Source organism: Vanessa tameamea, chromosome 27, assembly GCF_037043105.1.
Source record: "Vanessa tameamea isolate UH-Manoa-2023 chromosome 27, ilVanTame1 primary haplotype, whole genome shotgun sequence".
NCBI lineage: Eukaryota > Metazoa > Arthropoda > Insecta > Lepidoptera > Nymphalidae > Vanessa > Vanessa tameamea.
Window position 1 is genome coordinate 6,818,183 of NC_087335.1, and position 23,840 is coordinate 6,842,022.

Consider the following 23,840-nt stretch of genomic DNA (forward strand, 5'->3'; position numbering starts at 1 on the left):
AAATGTCAAAACCACTCAAAAAACAAAGAAAGAAAATCGATTGAAGAACAGAAGAAAAAGGTATATAGGTTCTTATATATTATATAGAAGATAAAGATATTATATAGAAGATATAAAATTTGTTTGTTTGTTTGTAATATCCTATTCTAAAAAATATGCTAGAAATATTAAAGTCGGTGCAGAGAGTTATTTTTTATAACTTAGTCGTGTCCCCAATGAGATTTCCCGTAGCAAACGTCTCTAAAATTATATGACTGTTTTCATATGTAGCAACCGTTGTTTAGTTTAGTTTAGTAACCGTATCGGCCTGTGTTTTCTGCGATGAGTCACTTTCGCATAATCAAATAAAGATTAAGAGACCACGGAAGTTCCACGTTTCTATAAACAAAAATGACACACTTTCTATTGAAAATTTTCATTCCTTATTTTTACCCATAAGAATATGAATTACTAAAACCCTTTTACATCTGACTTTTATATATAAACATAAAAACAAAATGTTTCTAACGAAGAAAGACGAACTTTGAAAAACTTCTTTAACTATGTTTTCCAATCATTTAACGTTTTTAAGGAATTCATTTCCCAAAAATTCTACCTTTTAGTTAAAAAAATTATAGTCGTACAAACTTTCATACTGTATTTAATTTTTAATTGTTAGGGGAAAATTGTTAAGATAGACCGACCAATTTAGACTTAGTTAAAGTTTTATTATGTAGATACCACAATTTATGCAATTTTTATTTATTATATATATATATATATGTAAGCATATGGTTTGTCTGGTGTTCAGTGTTATGAGATTAATATTTAACACAATTGATGGTTCTAACAGTGTTACCAATATTACAGACGAAGGCGCACGTGGTCTAATGAGTAAATGCTCAACTGCCTTTCTAGTTGCTATAAGAAACTATATAATATATTGCTTGCGTAAGAATATACACTTTAAAATGATATATTACTCTCGGGATTAAAGTACGCTGGAAACATATCAATTAAAGTATCTTCGATAAAGATATTTCAATAAATGCAAGGAAATAAATATAATAATATATTAAAATTATGTAGTTTTATTAAAATTATGTAATTTTTAAATTATGTAGATCATAAGTTGTTTGATCACATTTTTAACAATATCCTTTTTATTTCCAGCTACAATGACACATCCAAAGCTTCATATCCGGTTCATCACAACATTACTTCTCATCACATCACAATCAATGTCATCGGCATCTACCAAACCAAACGCCAGACCGGTCTACGAAGTCAATGAACAAACAAGAATTGATGATAAGCCTAAAGTCGCAAATAACCCGGGAATACTTCCATATGGCAATCCTTTAGCTGGAAATTCGAAACAAAATGCACGACTCCACGCCAGTAATCAACAAGCTATGTTTAATGCTGAAAGAATAAGACAACACAAGGCTCAGTTACAGAGATGGACGAAAGGTCCTCAAATCATTGATAGCTATATGAAAGCGTATCACGATTTACAAGAAAATCATCAATTGGAAATCGAAGAACAACAAGCAACGTTAAAGGACAGTCCTGTAACACCAGCTGTAACGACTAGAGGTCGTCCAGTTAGACAGCGAGTTCAAAATAAAAGAGTACAAAATAATGATAACTCAGATGAAACGTTGCCTAATGAACCTTCTTTTTCATCAAACAGAGTACAAAATCAAAGAAAAGACATCCCGAGAAGAAGCTCGTCCATCCAAAGATCAGAACCCACAAAAATTACAAAAGCTGACGCAGCTAATACTAGAAACAGAAACCATCGATCATACGGTTCTGCTGATTATCACCAATATTTAGAACCCAAAAGATACAAAACAATATATGTGTCACCGGTGCCCTATTATAGCCAAGATGTGACGATAAAATCTAACGGAAACGGTGGTTTAAATCATCTTCAAACAAAAGAAACAAGCAAATTGTATACAGAAGCAATACCAAGCGAGGCGACGCCAACTTATCCACAGCGATATGGTCTACAGAAATTTAATTCAGTTAAAGAAATAGAAGCTCTTAATTCTCTATTATCAAAGAATCCCACGGAACAGTTATCGAAATTTACAGCTCTTTTAAATTCTCAAAAAGGTACAGATGATATTGTTGAACAAGAACCAATCGATTATTATTTCTATTTAAAAGATCCGGCAAAATATGCGAGTGCATACATGCCACACAATCCAATCCCAATCAAAGACCATATACCTATAACTGAAGAAACAGACGACATTCAAGATCCTACTAAAAATAAACAACCAATAACATTTTCTCAGCCAATATATCCAACAACAGCATCAAAACTTGAAACTGACAAAACAAATTATTACAAAGTCGAAGATGCAAGTCAGGTAATATGTGATGATACTAAAACTAGTCATGTTAACTATTTAAATGATGATAAAGATGCTTACCATACTGTTCATTACGTATATCAGCCCTACCTCAACAAGGAAGCGGAAGCTGATACGAGTGAAAGATATTTACACCATAACGCGCAACCCACTGGAGTTCAACATTTATCTGAAGACGGTACAGAAACATCCGCTTTTGGAGATGACAACGTAAGTATACCATTAGACATAAACTTAAAAACATCAAATAAAGTTCGCAGTAAACGTTCTAAACTAGAAACCGATCCATTTCTTTTGCCAAATGAAAAAACTTCAAGTAAGCCGATGACCACAAATAGCTCAGACACACCCACATCCGAAGCCCTTATAAGGCTAAATCCGTTTAGCAAGAAACGCGGGAGTGATTTCAACGTTTTTCTAAATCCTAACTTTCCGATCGGTGAGGCAACAGATTACAACGATGATTACGACTACACACCTATTCAATTAAAAAAACCTAGTAATAAGTATGAATGGTTTTATGAAGACGATGAATATGGTAATTACGATGATTTCAGTTCGCCTGATTATGAATTTGACGTACCGAATTTTAAGCAATCTTATCAAAATGATCCCCCAACGAGTGGTTATCACTTGGAGTCGAAAGGTAGTTTCTCAAAAAATTTCCGTCATTTCCGTCGTGCCCCAGGCACGTCTGGTATCTCCCAAATCCATAATACACCCCCCGCTACATCATACGGTGTACCATTTTATGGTTCTCCTCATATTTTTAGTACACCTGCAACTTACCCGCAAAAATTTGAATTTCAAACGGTTTCTACTTTAGGAAGTTTCCAAAATATAGCCGAACCCGTGTACATGCTGACTCAGTCTCAGTTAAAAGACCTGATAGGGCATAATAAGCTAAATATCGAGCATTTAGATGTTTATCAATTATTAAAAGACAATAAAGCGAAGAAAATGTTACAACGTCCTAGAAAATATAGAAAAAGATACCCGCTCAGACATGTTAAGAGTAACTTGGTCAAACTCCATAAGTTTAATTTGTAGATGGTATCAATATTATGTAAATTATAATTTTTGTCGTTTATAAGCTATTTATTATAACTTAATTTATTATGAGATGTATTAAGGTGATTTAATAAAATTGTAAAAAGTTTATATTCAATATTTCTTTTTTAATTCAATTTTTAATATATCCTTTCTTAATAGTTGAAAAATAAGTAATTATAAATATAGTAAGAAAAATTTTGGACGCGATTTCTCTGCAAAGTTTGAGTGACAGTTACTTAACGCAAAAAAAATCTTCCCTGACAAGTTACTGAATTGCACGTGTTAAATTTTTTTTTTAATAATATCAATCCTTATTTTTGTTGCAAAATCTTGGTCGAATAATAAATTCCATTGCCTTGGTTGTGAATTACTAATATGTGTCAAACCTAAGCCTAATAATATAAAATGGAATATTAATTTAATTTCATTGGAATGTTAAGCAACAAACAAGTTCAAAACTATTTTACGTATGCATAAATTTAATATTAGCACTGTGCAATTGAGAACAAGACGGTAAATTTTATTTTATCTGTACAATAAATATAAATTAATATATTTAACAGTTACTGAGTATTACTCAGTTGTGCTGGTTTTTTTATTGGGTTGTCCTGAAGAGTAATATGGTAGAAAAATATTTTTAAGTTATTTATTTTTGTTATAATAAATAAGTATTTTAATATTTACTAATGTATGTTAGTTATTGCTGATAAGTCAACTATCACAAGAAAAACGAACAAAGACATACTTGAAATATTAAATTATAAATATTATTGAGATAATATATAATGTTTCAATGACTTGACACATTCTACAAACAAATATCTATGTCTTATGCCATTTGCTTTATAAAATATATAATAATGTAAATTTAATTATTTTGATTATTTTATATGTATATGTATAAGAATAATTAATTTATCTTTATAAATGGCCGTTCTCAACAGCAGATACATTAAATGGCAGTACGTAATTAATGCTACATTTTTTTAACCGGTTAGGATGATAACCTTTAAATGATGATGACCGATTTCGGTCATGGTGTCTACCAGGACCTACGATACAACCTGAGTCAAATTAAATGTAGAACCATCAGTTTTTAATCAAAAATCAAAGATCAAAACAAACTTTATCAGTCGTTTTTTACAAGAACTTTTGGATAGTCATTTTACAGAATTGAATTAACGTAGAGCTACCATCGGATTGGAATGTAGATTCTACCGAGAAGAACCGGCGAGAAAATAAATATTTACTAATTCTTTCCGAGGGTCGAAATTGTAACAGTGCCAAATTCCAACAACCAACTGGGTTGTCACACAGAAATTAATGATCTAATAAGCCAATAATTTTGGCCCCAAGTTACCGAGATATGCAGCTTTATAACCCGGTAACGAGGTTGTTACGTTACAAATACTATTGTGATGTAGTTAAATATTAACTCTACTACAGAGCACTTCATAGCTTTTACGTCCCCTTGCCCCACCTCGCCACAAATAAACACGGAGCCATATTATCAAATAATATTTTGTGATAAATTTTTAGTGTTAAAGTATCCCAGACAGTGTTTAAATTATATTATAAAGATACTGGATTATATTGTTAATAATCTTGTGTTTTATTTTATCATTAACTTAATTACTATTGTTTAAAATCTATTGCATACGCGAGCAATAAATTAACTTTCTAAATCTGATGCGTTCTAGAATCTAGAATAACAGAAAGTGTTTTCGTTTGAGAAGACTTATCTAATATTTGTAACTGTTATTCAAGTTACCGATACTTGGATTGAATTAAATAGATTCGTATTTATATTCTGGCTTTGTGACTTCATTCAATTGTCATTATACGAGTATAGAAAATAACACAAAATTTACGCTTGTCACGTAAATAGTCTTAATTCAAAGCGGGCGAAACTGGGAAGCGCAGCTACTTATATACTAAAACCTTCTTGGACACGTGCTGTACCTTCTAGTATAATTGTTTAAATAGGAATGACAGTTTCGGAGTCTAGTGTATTTAATTTCTATCTCTATGCGCTTAAAACAAATTTGTAAATGCGACCCATCACCCGGAACATTTATTTTATGAATAATTGTCATTTCCTGTACTATTATCATAACTATTAAAGTCTTGTGGCTACCATAAAAGGTTGTGAAGTCCTGGATTCAAACTTTTAGGTTTCTTATTGATAAATTCTGGGTGGTTCAGTTCCCGGTGTAAGTTGGAAATATGTTTAATCCCGAGTCTCGGTAACGTAAAGCTGTTAACCCTGCATCGAAACTATTTTCGGTCGTATTGAATTGGCGACCCGTCGTATTATGGGACCCACCGATATATGAAGGAATTGAAAATGGGAAATAAAAACGACAAGACAAGTACAAAAACTTAATTAGAAATATTTTGGAGGAAATATTATTGTTAAGACTGAATCTTAAATTGGATATATAAATAGTTTTTAATATATTTAATAATCCACAAAAAGCGGATGTGCGTAAATAAATAATCCTGGTTTTATCCAATGAAAATTACACGAAATAAAACATATCAAATAAAAAAATATATTAGAAAGAAAATCGTATATTTTGACGATACAGATAAAAAAAACAGCAGATAATAAACAATTGTTAAAATAAATACCATGCAGTATAAATACTTAAATTTTAATTTTAACTTATAGAATAGATATATACTAAATATACAACATATATATACATACAGATTTCCGTTCATCGGTACTCGACGGTATAAAACTATTCAAGATTTCTTCGAACATCTTAGGTTAAAAAACAAGTAAATTATAAATACTAAAATTGTGCTCTATAATAAGAATACAAAGTCTGGATGGAAAATTAAAAAATTAAATAAAATTAAATACTAGTGCATAGGATTAACTGTCTCATAAATTAACCTATAAAATATAAATCAAAGTCAAAATATATTTTATTCAAGTAGGCTTTTACAAGCACTTTTGATCGTCATTTAACAAACTATTTAAAGTAAAGCTACCACCGGTTTGGAATGTAGATTCTACCTAGAAGAACCGACAAGAAACTCAGTAGTTAATCTTTTTTCAACATCTAAAAATACAGTCATGTTAGTTAAATACAATTATATATGTATGTTATGTCTCCTGCCTGCAAATTGAAAAGGTTATATTTTACTATATATATTTGTTTAAACATAAATCCTGTATTATAATAAAATATATATGATATAAAAATATTGATATTAGATAAAGTTATATAATCATATATCAGTTAATTTCCAGATTAGCGACTCTACTCGTATTTTAAACAGTCGTTAGAGCCCCCAAACAATAATAAAAAAAAAAAATTTTACAGAAAAAAGAGTGTTTTATTTTTTTTTATTATTTAATAGTATAATAAATTATTTTAACCTTTCAGCTCAAATATGCAGCTAACTACGAATTCGGGTACAGAGTAAAAGATCAAGATAGCGGCAACTATTTTGGTCACCGTGAAGCAAAAAAAGGCGAGAATACCAAAGGTCAATACCACGTGCTATTACCAGATGGTAGAATGCAGCAGGTCAATTACTCAGCAGGACCCGAAGGCTTCCATGCGGATATTACGTATGATCACTTACAATAATAATAATTAACCCACAGATCAAATTGGAAAAAAAAACTATTTAAATCGCATTTTAAACACATTTTCAATGGGTTTGTAATTATTTAAACAACAGAAATTATTTTAAGTAACTTAAGCCATAAATTTTAGCTCATTTAAATAATATTGTGAATAAACTGAAAAGTACAAATAAAACACAGTTAGGAAAAATATTTATTGTACAAAAATAATAACAAATTAAATTTATTATGTTCAAATGCATTTTCTGTTAATTGAAAACTTTAAAAAAAAATACAATATCTGTGTTTTCAGTCACAGACCAAAACATAAAATGGCGCACATTTAAAAAAGAAACCAAAATATATATCACGATTCCCGCCAAAACTGAGAAAAGAGAAAATAATAGAAAGTTAACGTCATTTTACGATGTGATATGTTGACATTTTGCAGTTCCTCGCTAACATTACGTAAGGTAACAGATAATAAATCATTGTTACTTTAAACTTTTTAATGCTTAAATTACGGATTATGAGATATGAGATGGACTGCAAAGATAATATTGCGTTCTAGATTATAGCGATAATTTTTTAGACTATCAAATTCGTTTTATGTTATATCAATGTGAATATTATTATATTAATAAGCATTTTGTAGTTAAAACATTCTGTAACAAAAATAATTAACTAAAAATTGGCTATGATTATTCTTGTTGACTGACTGAATTCTTATGTTAGAATTTCAGATTTTACTACAAATTAATTATTGCAAAAAAATCGATGCACAATATAAATATAAATTAAATTAAAATAAAAAACATTCCCAATTTTTTTCACTTCTTACTCAGTTTTTTAATTAAGTAAGTATTTATATCTAATTTTTATTGTTGTTTTTAGTCATTGATTTTACCAGGGTGGTTTATTTTTCAATATAAAATTGTAAGTCGTTTTATATAGATAGAGACCGAATTTTCAGGCTACTGTCATGTCAAATTGCTTGTATTCAACAACGTTGCAGAACTATCGATAATTGGCCTCGAAAACCATTCAGGATATCGATAGTAGTATCGATAGTTTCGTTTTGCTCAATACTATCGATAGTATCGATAGTCTATCGATATTATCAGTAGTCTATCGATAGTATTGATAGTCTATCGATAGTCTAGTGGATTATCGATAGTGGACTATCGATATGCAACACTAGTATTCAATACGTTACTAGCATTGGCGAGTTATTACTAGTCGAAGTTTCATTTCATTATATTTGTTAAAAAATACTGTTATATTGTGACCATATTAGTACCTTTATAATATGTCAAAATAAATGATAGTACTTGTAATTTTATATCTAAATATTATACATGATAAAAGTAGATTTAAAATTTTTAGTCGTAATTGAAAACTGTTTGGGTCTGTGCAATGTATTTGGCATTTTTTTGTATATTTATATTTAAAAAAAAATTGTGCAATAAAAATTCTAATCATTTACCAATATTATGTACTTGTATTTTTATCTTCAGTTGTATTATTTCTTTTATTTAGGACGACGCAAATATTTTTTAATTATAAAAAAATACTCATCAATTAAATTTAAGTTAACTGTAAATAATTTTGTAAATAAATATACATATTAAACATTTATTATATTTTAATTTCAACCATTTCAAAACGAATAAAGTAATTTCGTAAAATTTTAAGCAACCTACAATAGCATTTTTTTTAATTCAACGTAAATATTGAAAAAAAAAACACATTAATAGTAAAATAATACTCTCAAGTATTTTAAACAGCACCAATAGAAAGCCCTTTACAAATCTATATTTGAACTAAGTTTCCATGCAAATAAAATAAGCATATAGTTCATAAAATTAATTCTTATATCATCAAGAGTACACAGTACATCAATAAGCACGTAACTATTTACATTGCAAATGAGAATTACTTAAATATTACCCATAATCAACTCTCCCTTTTACATGTAATACTTTAAATGTTTCTGTAGACATAACTACTAAACAACTAAGACTGGCAAATAGACTAGACACCATTTCCTGTACATATTTCTATAACTTCGTTATAATCTATTTTCATTAGCGATTAAGATACAGCAAATACATACCCGAAGGACAAATACCTATTGCTAAAAATCATAACTAGTTGCTGTAATGTGTTGTGGACCGATTTCGACCAATTTTAATATACAGGGTTATTGGTAATTCGACGTAATCCCGTTAGGAGGTGATAGCGTATCGCATTTTTAAATTTGGACTGATAATTATTGCTTTAATATTGGCAAATAACCATTGTTTAATCTTTTTTATAAATCAGAATAAAGAAATAGATTTTAATTGATACTTTTTTTTAAATACATTTCTGAAGTTGCATTTTTGACTTATTTTGAAAAAATTTAAAAAACGTGATAACTAAAAATGGTTCACTTTTGCATGATGCATATGGGGGTCAAAATTATCGCAAATAATCACTCCTATCGTCTCCTATCGGGGAATACGTCGACTTTATCAAGCATTAGCGTAGCAAGAGTTTTGTTCTCAGAAGGTCAACTCTTCTACAAAGGATTAGGATAAAATTATGACTGACTATGGGTCACCGAGGTTAATTGAGGAGGCCGTGCCCACCCAAGCTTCTACCTGGCAACGCAAATGTGCGCTGGACGTAACCATGCACTAATCTTTATAATCCTAGAACTAAATACGGTAATAGAAGCGTTCTATATAACGGGGTAAAATTATATATAAGTATAATAGTTTGCCGAATTGTAAAAAAGCGTGTTCAAGTATAGCTAACATTAAAAAGAACTAAAATTGTTTGTAAGGGAAAATGTATATGAATAAAATTAGTAAATATTATTCTATATTTAAAAGTCAAATTTAATGTTGGCAAATAGACCACCTGGTGGTAAGTGTTCACCACTGCCCATTGTCTATTGTGGTTAATTAATACAACTTCGTAAAAATTCCATGTGATAAATACCTAATTATGTTAGCTGTATGTGTTTTTAACGTTGAAGAGGAATTTCAATATCCGTGCCTACCCGTAGCGTTGGGGTCTGAAGAACTACATTTTTATCTTGTCAGGTGCATTCTTAATTCTATTTTTTATAGTTAAAGACTTTGCCAAAAAGCACACTTTTTTAAATAATTTTGAATAGTTACTTACACAACTGGCAAAAGTAGCACAATGATATGATGATGTAGCATTCGTTGCCTACTTTTATAAATTCCAATACTCGCCCTATCATTGAATTTTAAAAAGATTTTGTATTATCTGTTTTAGAAGTGAATATTGCATTAAACTTGTTTCTAATTAATTTAACTAGATTGTTATACGAAACAATGGGATTATCACTAAAATATATGTGTGGGAGATTGGCGATAACATTATTTCAAAACTTCTCAATACGACTTGTGGTCAAAGGAACATTTGCTCATCCACCTAGGTAGGTACAAACCTACAAAATAAAAAAGTCATGTATGTAGATGAGAAAGAGAATTGAACCAATAATAGAACCACATTTACTGGAGCCCTAGACAATATTTTTACCATTAAAATCAACCCTCCGATTTGATCGCTCAACCGTACTTGCAAAGGTGGCGGAAGGCACAGATGAGTTAAAAAAAAAATCCTTTAAATAATAGGGGTGTTACCACATTTTATTAAAAGTTGGCACGTTATTGCTTATTTTTAGTAAATAATCTGGCAGTTACATATATAAATATTTACTAATTGCTTTATAATTTTCATTAACAATATTCTTGTAAAATATTTTTTTTTTGTAACAAAATATCTATTTTAAATTGAAGCCATAAGTGTTTTAAGTTACAACGTCGAATTTGAGAACGATGTTTCTGGATACGCTTCTGATCTGAAACGATTTCTCATTTATGACGTTAACAAATATTTGTGCTAAACAACTGTATTACATATAATACAGGGTATATAATTTGTAGTGATTATTTTCTAAATATAAACTTATGTTTTAACATAAATTTAGTTATTTAAACTCATAAACGTTTCATTTTTCGCTAAAATACAAAAGTGCAAAGTTTAAGAAAAAACCTTATAAATAAAATACTTTTCGTAATGATGAATGACGTTTATAAATTTAAAATTACATAAAATTCTTATATGCTAATAAGCAAGAATAAATCGCTACAGAATAAAAGAAGGCGGATTACTTATCAATTAAATATATACATAATATAAAGTGACTTTAAATCTTAAAGTTCGAGAGCATTTTCAAATTAATTTCTTTTGATATGGCAACACAATATATTATTATAAATGAAATGTTTTTTTTAGATGAAAGATGACTACTGAATCAAGAGTGCATGTCAATTATACGATTATATGTTTTACATTATATAAATAAATGAAAATAGTAAATATAATAGTTTATTACTTAAATGTTGCAACACTAAAATAATAAATTGTCTATTACAATATGTTTATAATATATATATTAAATAAATATTGCGATACAAATTGTCCAAGGATCGTGAAGTGAAATTGTAAACAAACTTGTATTTAATGATTTAATTCAAACGAGTACATAAAATTCTTTTCCAATATTATCACCAGCGTTTTTGTAGTTTTATTTTAAAAAAAAATACAGGTCTAGTCGAAATATTTATTAATAAAAGTTAGTTAATCTTGTTTTAATTTTTTTGGTAGTGTATCGTCGTCTTCTGTTCTCAACGGACGTTTTAATCTACCCTCTATAGATTTTGATATATTTGTTAGATTTCTAATTTCGTTTGTGAGACCGCGTATTTTGGCCATTGTGGATAAAACTCTTCCTTTCGGACTTTGGTTCGATGTGGACGGTCCGGGGTTCTGATCGAATCTCTGGGTTCTATCTTCTGATAAACTCGGTAGCTTGATTAATGGATTCCTTGGTTTTATGTTCGGTAACACTGTAAACATTGTTTTTAATTAGAAATTCAGATTTTCATTAAATTATCAATTATAATAATTTTAACATTTATTAGTAAAACTATAAATATATGTAGTTTTTTCTGTTTTTGAACAAAGATTTGTATCTTCATTCAAAAACAACCCTTACAATGAGGTAATAGGGAATGGTTTTGTTCACTATCAGCAAATATTGAATACATTGTTATAAGCAAACGAAACCAGCAGTTAGGTAGAATATGACGATGTATTTTGGCCGATTCCAGCGAGAGCACCAAAACTCTGTTGAGTTGAGCGCAAAGTGCACTTTCTATTCCTTGACTCTCATGAACCTGTAGGACGAAAAACACGACCGGAAAGTGTTCCGGTGCATGACGGACGGCTTTACGTGCGCACCGAGGGACGGGGGCGTACATGCCACCTGCCACTTTGTCGACGGAAAATCCAAGAACTTTTGATTGCATAGAATTTCCTAGAATTGCCTAGATTACCAAGAACCTAGTTGACTAGGGGTTTTGAACCCAGGATCAGACACCAGGCAGGTGAAATAAATAATACATATTTATTTATTTTACTTACGTATATTCTGATTCCTTTTAGACGTACCGATTGGTAGAACGGATAAATCCAATTTGATCTGACTCCCGAAATGCCTTAACGGCTGAGTACCCGTTGAGTTTTCTGTAGCTGTAGCTAAAATTTAAAATAAACATATTAGTTAAATAGGCTTCATAGGAAACGGATGGTAAGGAATGTAACCAATTCCTTATGTCGCTGCGAACTATCTAAGGAATATGTCCCTCGTACGTGTTACTGGCTATCGCACATTTCAAATTAACACAGTATTACAATTAATGTTACGGTCGGGAGGTAATCTGAGTTTTTACCAGTCACGCTGAAACGACTGAGGCGACGGTGGTACTGTACAGGTCGGTCAGTTGTTAGTGAGTGAGGGGGCCTTTTGACGATAGCCAGTGTGGGCTGGCACTGCAATATACATCAACCTACAGGACACTCTCGCGCTGGTTACTGCTTTCTGCCTTTTGCCCCCCCCCCCCCCTCCTCTGTGAGGCGCCGCCTTATGCGTGCGAAACATCGAGGCTATCGAGATTAGTTCAGAAGTTCGGGGTTGAAATTAGTTATCTATTTCTCTAAGGAGAGCTCTACCTAATCTTCGATCCGTGCAGAGGTCTGTCATCATCAATCTAACAACACAAATACCTTTTGCAATTCCTGAACTTCAAGAGTTTGTTTGACACCAGTAAAATACTTAAACACCAAGAGTTGCTCACCTTTCCCTCCAACGGCTTGGTTCGTGTGTGTCAATTCACTGTATTTTATGTCGCATTCCTCTATACGCCTCTTAAGGTCGGCTGAAAATATAAATTTCTGTCTAAATTGTACATGCGTTAGTTTTAAGAGCACAACTAACTAGTTCCCATTTGCTTGATTTGTGATTAAAAATATCTCATTTTCAGAGTTGAAGGAAAACATCGTAAGAAATCTTTATTTAATTATTTTAATTGTTTTTAAAAAAATAAATTAAAATAATTTGTATATACATTTATGGAATAAAAATAATCACCTATGCAGTTATCCTGTTGCTTTTGTTTCTTCTGATATTCTCGTATTTGTTTTTGTTGCAGGCCAGCGATACGTTTGTAAGTTAACATCTGAAATCACTACAATATTTAAACTTACGACAGATAATATTTAATTAATAATTATAATTAGTTGGCGATCATGAGTGATTGAATTCCTAATATTAATAAAGACGTCCTTCGGACCGATTTCTGACAATCTCAATACTCAACTTTAATACTGCATAAGACATCCTCATACACACACATACTTTCTATTCTAAATTCTCATAAAGCTAGAAAGAAGAAAGAAATTTTCTACGGAACCCAATAACTTTTTACCGTTTCTACCCAACAGTACAGATTCTGCGGCCTTATATAAAGCCAATGAAGAAAAGACGTAGTCACAAACAAAATTTGTGCTCCTAAGTTCTGAAACTCACGGCAACAATTGCCCGGCGCTGGAGTGAGAAGCCCGTCTTGCCTTCTAGTGCTCGCCTTTTTTTTTCCATCACTTACTTTAAACATTATATATAAATAAAATTGTTGGTTATTAATATTTCTAGTGATATTTGTTTTTCACATCGTACCAATACGCTGATATGACGTCATCGACGCCGGGGCGCAGATGTTATGATTCAGATATTCAATCGTGAGATGTATAGAAGTTATTTGTTTTGGTCTTGTGATGAGAGTGATGACGCTAACGAGGAGACACTGCCACATAAACCTTTTTTTATGAGCATCATACTGGATTCGCGACGGCTTGAGACCCCTTTTGCAAAAATATAAATCATATTTCTTGCCCCCGTTTTGAAGCACTCGCTTCAAAATCCATGTTTTCACCACATCTAGGCTTTCAACAGGCTTTTGATAAAAGTGCTTTTTATTATTTACTCTAGCTGGTAGTACTGATAATTGGACCACCTGATGGTAAGTGATCACCACCGCCACCACAGTGTAAAAAATAATAAATATTATTTTTGCCTTTATTGCCTAGCCATAATGCCTAATCTAGATAGAATTTTTCAACCTTTAGTTCGAGAAAATTTGAACACCTTGAGATATACATAAAAAATAATTATAACCTTACCCGTTTGTGAAATTTCTTATATTGCGCAGCTAGGTATAGAGACAGCCTCGCATTCAGTATCGATCTTCGACGAAGCGCCACTATCTCATGGTTCAGCGCTATTGGAGCTAAAACAGCTGAAAATATCACATCATCAAACACTGTCCTAAACCTTTATAGCCTATTCCAATCAAAGAACATAGACATAAACAAATCTTAGATTTATATATTCAATACGAATTGCTAATAACTCTGCTATATTATGCACTACAGATCCTGAGCAATATAAATTTATCATAATACAAAACTCCACATAACTACTCATATCCACTTAAATTTCACTGCCAAAGTTCTGATAGCAACTTCGTCGTCAATCAGAACAAGAATACCATAGATAATAATTCAAGCTCTCGACCAATGATATGTCGTTTATTTCTTTTTCCTCTTGTCGTTGGAATAGACTATGGAATATTCACGATTTAGACCAATGGCATCGCGTCCAGCTGTGGTCACAGTTTATAGTCAATATTTTATTATTATCCTATATTAAAAGATAATTATTAAATACGGCAAGGTGTATACTTGTTACTTAATGTTAATGTATGTTATTCGATACAAGATAATAATTTAGTAAAATTACGAGTTGTAAGTCATTGTAAAGTATTTTTAGTATCAAATCAAATTATGATGAATTTAAACACACTGTAACACATTGCTGTTCAAAGGTTTATACTCGGGCTTCAGTACTATATAGTATAAATATTAACTAATGTTTGGAAAAAATCATGTCAACCTACAGCACAGATCAGTTGCAAGCTCGACCATACAAGCTACTAGCACAACTGAGGTGCTAATTGACATTCTTAATTAAACTTTGTCCATAAAGTAGCATGCTGTCCCTGGAGCAACACTTCAAAACAAATAGATGCACAATAGAGCAATGTATGATTAATTAGCATGCTTTATACAAACACTACTTGTTTATACATACATGCAAATGCCACTAAGTAGCATTTGCTCGTCTAATCATTCTGTTGTACAACTACATGACATATGTCTTTTTTACATACATCATTCTTGGACACTTTAAAATAACATAAACATAACTTTAACAGCCTGTACATTTGCCACTGCTGGGCTAAGGCCTCCTCTCCCTTTGAGGAGAAGATTTGGAGCATATTGCATCACACTGCTACAATGCAGGTTGGCGGAATACACATGTAGCAGAATTTTGTTGAAATTAGACACATACAGGTTTTCCTTCACCGCCGAGCACGAGATGAATTATATAGACAATTAAGCACGTGTATATTCAGTGGTGCCTGCCTGGGTTTGAACCCGAAATCATCGGTTAAGATGCACGCGTTCTAACCACTGGGCCATCTCGGCTCCTTAAATAATATAATTTTTTTTAAAAACAATTGTAACATTTTCATGTCATGCAAATATTTCTATCACTGATTTGGTATGGTATATTAAATAAATAAGGTTAAAATAAAATAATATTTGAAAAATATACTTAAATACTCCTATAGTAAGTTTTCTTCGTAACATAGAGATGTAGATGGTTAGGTGTGTGGGGAGGAACATAAGATGCCTGAACGATCAGATGACAAATAAAAGAGGAGAATGGCAACCCCAAATAGTTTGAAACAGGGACAGAGAAGGTAGAACTTCCTTCCACCAAGACTTGAATTCAGACTGTTGTAATCTACTGAATTCAAATGTGATACTTGGTACATTAAAGTAGTTACCTGGTGGAGAGGGCCTCGGTGGAGGTGGTGCGACACCCTCTTGTAACTTGCGTCTTAAAGCGGGTGATATTTTGTCATCAAAATGCTCTATTGCCATACTGGATATATCGCGCAACTCTTGGAGCACTTCATGAGCGCGAGGCGGCGACTTTGATGTTTCTACTATGTAAAGTACGCGACTTATTTCATCGATCACCTGCAAAATTTAAAACATTAACTCATCACAAACATAAAATTTACTGATGTATTGGTTTTGTTATTCTCGTCCCAGTGTATTACTACATCATTTTGTATTCAGAATTCACCTTTCCTGGTATAAAACAACAGATGCCATTATCTATAAACTTGGAGTAAGTCATGTTAAGCATTGATATACGTGTCTCTATTGATGTCAGAATATCACAGTGACGAGCCAAAGGATGATATCTGTAATGAAAAAAAAAAAAACAATTTTAATTCAAAGATAAATGGATACCGGATTAGGATCAGACTATTGAATATTACTTTAAACCATAACACCCATACATTTATTATTAAAATATTATTTTTAACAGCAGTATATATATTTTAAGTGAGTCAGGACAATAACAGCCAAAGAAATAGCATATTTCTGAGTAGAGGAGAATCTGTATACAATTTGTAAGTTATTCTTTGAGTATAAAAAGAAGTGGATTTGTAATATACCTGCGCTCTGATTCCCTGCGTGGTAATTGTGCCTTAACATTCTTAAGGGCCAATGCATGTCGCCTTTCAATCATCAGAAAACCTCTATTCAGCAAACGCATACTTATATTATTAAATGGTCTTGATACCTGATAACAAAAAAAAATATTGACAGAATCAAATTAAATCAATATTCATAAACTGTTCATTAATCTAATTATAATTAATTGGATTGGATGATCGTCTTGATTTATTTCAAAAGTTACAGCAATTATCAAGTTTTTAATGATTAAGGAATTATGAAAATGTTTAGTGAGTAATTTGCTTTTAAAGGAAATCATTTTTTCTATTTGTTTACTAAGAATTTAATTACACATTAACTAACGTTCATGTGCGAACATATTATCAAGCTATGATTTTTATATAAATTCGTAGTTATTCTGTCTCATATTGTCTTTACTTGATAAACAACCATGGTACTTAAAATTAAAATCATTTTAAATTAAATGTAGGTATTACATATAATTTTAGATTTATTTAATATAGTTATATTGCTTAGTAAGCAAATTAAACTAAACGAATTGCCTATGTTTGCATTTTTTTTTAATAATCGCATCAAGCACTGACGTTAATGCACATTCTCGAAGAAAATTCGAAGGTGTTAATTATAGAACGTAACAATCAGTCAGATATTTATACATAACAGGGGTAATTTAAAAAACGGTCATATCTATAAATAAAATATACTTACCAATCTCAACTTTGCAATTTCGTCGTAAGATAGATACGAGAGTATATTTTCAACTACGAGCATTGGAAGACTTAATAAAGTCATTGTCTCTAAATCAATTTTATAACAATATAAAATAAAAAAATATTTATCACATTGGTGTTTAAAATCTAAACTATATAATTAAACTCTAATGTTTACTCATGAAGCAATGATACAACACAGTAGGTATGTACAGGTTTTCGCGACGTTTCTTTACGCCTTACGGTGGGCAGAATATCCTCAGTCGTCATTCATTACGCACCAGATATTGTTTTCTCAGTCGCACTAAGATATTCATGCTTAGGAGTGAAAGAGACAATATAGAACAGGAAGCTTTATAAAATAAAAATACAGTTTGACACTTGACAGTTGCAATAATATTAATTAATATAGATTAAAAAATTGGGTACATAATAGATTGACATATTGCATAAATAAGTATAACAACGACTACGAACGATTACAGAAAGATTAACAGTAGTAACAATATATTACCAACGAGAATAGATTTAGTTAAACTCTATTCCAACCATAATAGGTAAAAAACCAAATAAACAAATTCATTGACAGCTAATTGACGCGATATTATTGGTCGAAAGCTTGATTAATGATAAACTATGACTATAGATTATGGAAAAAAATGTATATTGAAAATCGACGAAGCTGTTATCAGAATTTCGCAAATAAAATAAGTGGTTAAGTGCAATAGTGTTGTATTATAAATAAATATATATTTACTATAAACTCTTAACTATTAAGATACGAACAAGAAAGCTGAGTTATTAAATATGTAAATCTAAGGTTTGTTTATATTTATTCCTACTTCCGTTGGAATAGGCTATAGGTACCCAATTTATGTAAAACCTTTTGATGAAGATAATATGACATTTGATAATTTTTTTAGCTTTCCTACGCAATTAATATTTACTCTGTATTTAAATGCAGTTTTTTTAAATAATGAAACAATTATATAATAACATAAGATATATTAACATTATATTCAAATGATTATGTAGAAAATAGCTATGCGTATGGGTGTGTAGCACGCGACGACTAGCAATACATCATCATTTTGTGAGCGCTCGGCGCGGTATACCAATTTGATGGAAGGGTTTCAATGTTGATAGGTAATTCTGAATAAAAAATAAAATAAAATATGTTCTTCAGTAACCAGTAACTTTATAATTGCATAAGTATTTATTCGGTTAACGATGTAGTTTGATATAAATAAGATGTAGTTGATACTGAAAATATAAAATCGATTTAATGTTTTTGCTTTTAATTTCAAATATGTGTGTAGATTTAAAAATATATAATAATCAATTTGATATTATAATAGTTTTTTTTTTCGAACATGTTATGTAGGTATTTCAAATTGTAGCTATATGTAGGTGTCGTATTAATTTTGTAATATCACTCCTAATTGTTTTGATGATTGAGAGGGAAGGCTGTTTACGATTTAGGTTAACATAGATATAATATCTATTAAGATTCTCCGGTAGCAATTACCCAGAAAAAAGTAATCAAAGCAACTCAAAGAAAGTTATCACGTATATCGACGCCATCATAGAAAACGAACACAAAAACATCGCTAGTAAAGGCAGATATATATTTGGTAATCCAAACATTAAAAAAAAATTAAAAAACTGAGCATATAATTATTTTTGTTTTAATAAATCAAATTTATAAAGACATAACACCAAATATTATTTAAATTTTCAAAAAACATTAACATTTAACTGAATGTTGGGAGATCACAATGTTTCTTCTTAACATGGAAACGTAACGACGTATTGTACTTTGTTGCGAATGGACAAACTTCACATTTGAACCTCTTCTCGGAGGAATGTTTATATTTGTGTTGAACTAAGTTCGCTGGCAATATAGTTGCGTAATCGCATTGATCACAGGAATACCTTTTCTTCCCCGTAACGTGGGCCTCTTCGTGATATTTTAGTATATACTTGTTCATCGTTTGAAACGGACATTGGGAACACTGGAGTTTAACACCCTGATCAGCATGCTTCCTCTTGTGTTTATCCATTGCATCTTCGTAGAACGTCTTGTATTTACAACCGGGAAAATCACAGTTAAGGGTAGTCGCGTTTTTGTGACGCAACATGTGTTGTGTCATACTGGCACGATTACTCGTTTCGAATTCACAATATTTACACTGAACCGTTGTATCCGTGTGTAGTGTTTTTAAATGCTTCTGCAGTTCGTTACCCGGTATCAGTTCACCGCAAACTTGGCATTGAGTTTCAGGTACTATTTGATGATTCTGTTCATAATGCAGTTTTAACTGCTCCCAATTTGCATAATTTTCGGGACATTTTGAGCATTGGAAGGTGTCTGGAATTTCGACTTCTTCCTTTTTGATTTCTATCAAAGATAGGGGTCCCATTTCTCCGGTTTGCGATTTACCGTGTGCGATGTTTATGTGACGACATAATTCAAATTCGTCCGAGAATGTTTCATCGCACTGATCGCAATTCTGATTATCACTTTTCGGTTTACTTGATGGATGTTTTAAGAGCACATGACGCCTATAACTCTCTTTCGCTTTAAATATCTTCTTGCAGAAATTGCACGTGTACGAAACTTTCAAATGCACCTTCATATAATGTGGCTTCAATTGTCGTTTATCGTGAAACGTTTCGTTACACAAAGTACAGACAATTGTTTTCGGTGATTGTATTTTATGCGTACACCGCAAATGTTTGCACAACCCACCCTGAGATGCGAATACTAGTCCACAAATGTTACATTCCTGTATCATTCTCTTGTGTGAATGATTCAGATACATATCCCTAGTTTCGAATTGTTTATCGCAAACGTCACAATAAGAACCCTTATCGTGTTTTCTTCGTATATGACGTTTTAAGCTTTCAATTTTGTCGTACGACAAATTGCAGATTCTACATTTTAAACGAAAATCTTCCTTTAACGCATTGTGCTTTCTTCTCATGTGAAGTTTAAGATAATTGAGCGAGGAAAAGACTAGAGGACATTCTTTACACGTTATTTCGCCCGTCTCTTCGTTCTTGCAATTTTTCAAGAGGTTTTCTGTTTCATCGTCAGGTTTTTCATCTTCATCGTCGTTCACACGATGCTTTCTTTGTACGTGTCTCGCGTATGTTTCTCTTTTTGTGAAGACTTTAGGGCAGAATGGACAATTGTACCATTGGTCTAGAACTGGTTTTTTTTCATTCGAATGCTTCCTCTGTATATGTACAATTAAGCTTCTGTATTTGTCGTACGTCAGTCCACAATCCTCGCACACGTGTTTGAACGACTCTTCAAAAGATCCATGTTTTCTCCGCATATGCATACGTAACCTCGTCATACCTTTAAACACTAACGCACAAACATCACATGTTCTCTCTTCACCGTCATCATTCACTGAATCTGGTCCATGTTTCCTTTTAATATGGGCAACGAGACTATTTTTCTGTTCGTATGACATTGAGCAATAATGACAAATATATTTGAAGGATTTCCTAAACACTTTGTGTTTTCTTTTCTGATGCATTCTAAGCGTTTTTGTCGATTGAAAGACTAGATGACAAACTTTGCACACGTAATTTGGAGCTGGAGCTGCGACTGGTCCAAAACCGATGACGCTTTTATCATTAATTATACTTTCAAATGTTAATAACACTGCTTCATGATTTTGTTCTTCGATTTTCACAGCCGGTTCTTGACTATCTTCACTTTGCGGACCTTCTAACATTAATCCATTATCATTGGCGAACTGAAAATAAAAATACATATATGCTTTAAGTGAAAGGTAAAACTTAAGAGGAATAATCGACTTGTATTTTCATTAAACCTTATTAAAGCCATAATAATTGTGCGGTGTACCATGGTGTAATACAATCCAAAATCATTCCTTCTAGTACAATTCTTGAAATATATTTTAACCACTAATTTCAATAAGACAATTGACTGGAAAGTTAAAATTTAGGATACAGCATATTCCAACCGATAGAAGAGGGAAGACAAAACTAATTTGACATTGAATTTACGCAAATATAAAATCTATAATTTTTAGTATGGATTCGCGAATAAATGGCGTTTTTAATATTGGCGAACTTTGAAAGTAAAATAAAAATTAAATTGTGTTATAAATAAACATATCTAAAAATGGTTCGTAGCACATTATACAGCAGAGCTATTAGCAAGTCACATGGAATATGTAAACCTTCATTTTGTTTTAAATATCTTCTTTCATTCGAATGTGCATAGGACATGACGACATCCATAATTGCAAATTAAAACTTCAGCAAATCTTTAAATTGAATACTTCTATCTAGGATTATTAAGCGTAGCAAACATTTATATAAACCCTAAAATTCTAGTTATTTAAATCAATAACTTACATCATTAAAATCCAACTCAACTTCGATATTTTCAACCTTTATATTAACCTCTGGATCCAAAACTGGCTCAGGATCGACCTCATTCACAGGATCATAATATGTCGGTGTCGGTAATGCAACTTTTTCTTCGATGTCTTTAAATGGGTCTTCTTGTTTTTTCTTTTTTTTCTTCTTTTTAGTTTTTATTTCATATGTCATTGGCTCTTCGGGTAAGAACGATGTGGGATCCTTTCTGTCTACATCATCTTGTTTTTCAGTTTTTATATCTTTTATATCTACATTTTCTTCTTTTATAGACATTTTAAATTATTTACATTTATCTGAAAATAAAATACAGAGCGAATTACATCAACAATAATAAAACAATTTATAGCTTATATGTACATTCGTCAGGCATAAAAAAATAGTTACCTAATATTATATTCAATTTGTAAAGGTCATTTAATTTGTGTGGATGGTGTGTAAATATCTGTTGCAAGTTCATTGGTCATATTTTTTTTGTTTTGATGCTGCCGAGTTTCATTTTTATATAAATTTTATAAATATTTATGATAATATCAAAATACTGCCTGGGTGTTTGAGTGCTTGACACACGAGAACTGCTAGTTCATTTTGCAAATATACTTTTGTATGTAAAAAAATATATTAGGTGTAATTTTTTTAAATGTCACTCAACTTTTGCTCAAAATTCATTAATAGTTATTCCATGAAATATCAAATTCAAATAATATTTTGTTGTTGTGTAGGTAATTAATCAACTCAGTTATTTTATTGGATAGTGAAAAGAGAATTTAGTTAACATTATATTATATTATTATAACTTGGACAGACTCGAATTGGAAATTGTTTATCAAATCAATAGCCAATAATATACAGTAAGGTTATATTTATATTTTATTTAAAAATATTTTTTATAACATTTTATCATTTTATTCATGTTATAAGAAGTACAGTAAGTTTGTTAAAAACAATTCAAGATTTTCAACTTAAAAATGTTTTTTTACGACCTTAAAACTATTAATTTTATAATTGGCTGAAGTGTACTATAAAATATAAATAGAATGGACATATTATAATATTTTTTCTAATAAGTAATTTGCATATAATTCTCCTAACAAGATTCTTCTTAGATATAAAAATATATTGTTTAAAGAGACTGATAAAGGAATGATAATAGCAGTTGTGAATTAATATAACTTTTAAAAAAGATAAGATAAAGAAGACAACAGAATGTATACTATTTTTATATTAAGTCAGCATGGACATAATTTGGTTATATCAATGGTTATTAGCTTATCACTTTTAATAACAAAGGAATCATAACACCTAACAAGTTGATAAAAAGTTTTTTATTTTTTATTTTAATAAGACTAAAAGTACAAAAAATCATCTTACGAGTGATATTGCGAAATACACGTCATTAGATCGTAAAACTTACCTTATTATTCTACAATAAAATTCTATCACCAATATTCACAACATAAGATACTATGGCCGTAATTTATTTTAATTATAATAAATCCTATACTATAATCATAATTTTATGTTTCTTATTCGTCCTCAACGCCTTTGTGGTAAAAATCAATAACTATATTTTTTAAAATCATTATGAAAAATGGGCAATATGGATGTGATTATTGACGTTTTTCAAGAATGTGTATGACATTTGATAAGGTGTTG

At 30.9% G+C, this 23,840-nt stretch overlaps 3 protein-coding genes across 4 annotated transcripts in view; 1 reads left to right on the forward strand and 2 right to left on the reverse strand.

Annotated features, from left to right (window-relative positions):
• The window catches only part of LOC113391954 (uncharacterized), a 28,437-nt gene extending 21,177 nt beyond the window's left edge, over positions 1-7,260 (forward strand). Inside the window, exons 2-3 of the mRNA XM_026628112.2 lie at positions 1,153-2,579; positions 6,824-7,260. Coding sequence (XP_026483897.2) covers positions 1,158-2,579; positions 6,824-7,030 — 1,629 coding nt within the window. The 5' untranslated portion in view covers positions 1,153-1,157 and the 3' untranslated portion in view covers positions 7,031-7,260. The remainder of the gene's footprint in view (positions 1-1,152; positions 2,580-6,823) is intronic.
• A 3,395-nt stretch (positions 7,261-10,655) lies between these two features.
• LOC113391956 (F-box only protein 28) lies at positions 10,656-18,027 on the reverse strand. Of its 2 annotated transcripts, none has more exons than XM_026628118.2 (9): positions 17,758-18,027; positions 17,028-17,155; positions 16,649-16,769; positions 16,344-16,539; positions 14,611-14,726; positions 13,523-13,610; positions 13,230-13,310; positions 12,544-12,630; positions 10,656-11,939 (listed from the first exon to the last, which is right to left on the reverse strand). In XM_026628118.2, the coding sequence occupies exons 1-9, from the start codon at positions 17,839-17,841 to the stop codon at positions 11,671-11,673; spliced, it is 1,170 nt and encodes a 389-aa protein (XP_026483903.2). In that variant the 5' UTR covers positions 17,842-18,027; the 3' UTR covers positions 10,656-11,670. The 2 variants fall into 2 exon arrangements, with proteins under 2 accessions (XP_026483903.2, XP_026483901.2); XM_026628116.2 differs by having other exon boundaries at positions 12,517-12,630; positions 17,758-18,023.
• Positions 18,028-19,422: 1,395 nt separating this feature from the next.
• LOC113391950 (zinc finger protein 845-like) lies at positions 19,423-23,821 on the reverse strand. The gene is made up of 3 exons (XM_026628104.2): positions 23,599-23,821; positions 22,161-22,480; positions 19,423-21,532 (listed from the first exon to the last, which is right to left on the reverse strand). The coding sequence occupies exons 2-3, from the start codon at positions 22,458-22,460 to the stop codon at positions 19,514-19,516; spliced, it is 2,319 nt and encodes a 772-aa protein (XP_026483889.1). The 5' UTR covers positions 22,461-22,480; positions 23,599-23,821; the 3' UTR covers positions 19,423-19,513.
• Positions 23,822-23,840: the final 19 nt, after the last annotated feature.

Coding starts and splice junctions, on each gene's coding strand:
- LOC113391950 (XM_026628104.2), bottom strand. CDS start 22,460: ATGTCTATAAAAGAAGAAAATGTAGATATAAAAGATATAAAAACTGAA. Junction 21,533..22,160: donor TTGAGTTGGATTTTAATGAT/GTAAGTTATTGA, acceptor TTTTATTTTCAG/TTCGCCAATGATAATGGATT.
- LOC113391956 (XM_026628116.2), bottom strand. CDS start 17,841: ATGACTTTATTAAGTCTTCCAATGCTCGTAGTTGAAAATATACTCTCG. Junction 17,156..17,757: donor AAATTGCAAAGTTGAGATTG/GTAAGTATATTT, acceptor TTTTGTTATCAG/GTATCAAGACCATTTAATAA. Junction 16,540..16,648: donor GTTGTTTTATACCAGGAAAG/GTGAATTCTGAA, acceptor TAAATTTTGCAG/GTGATCGATGAAATAAGTCG.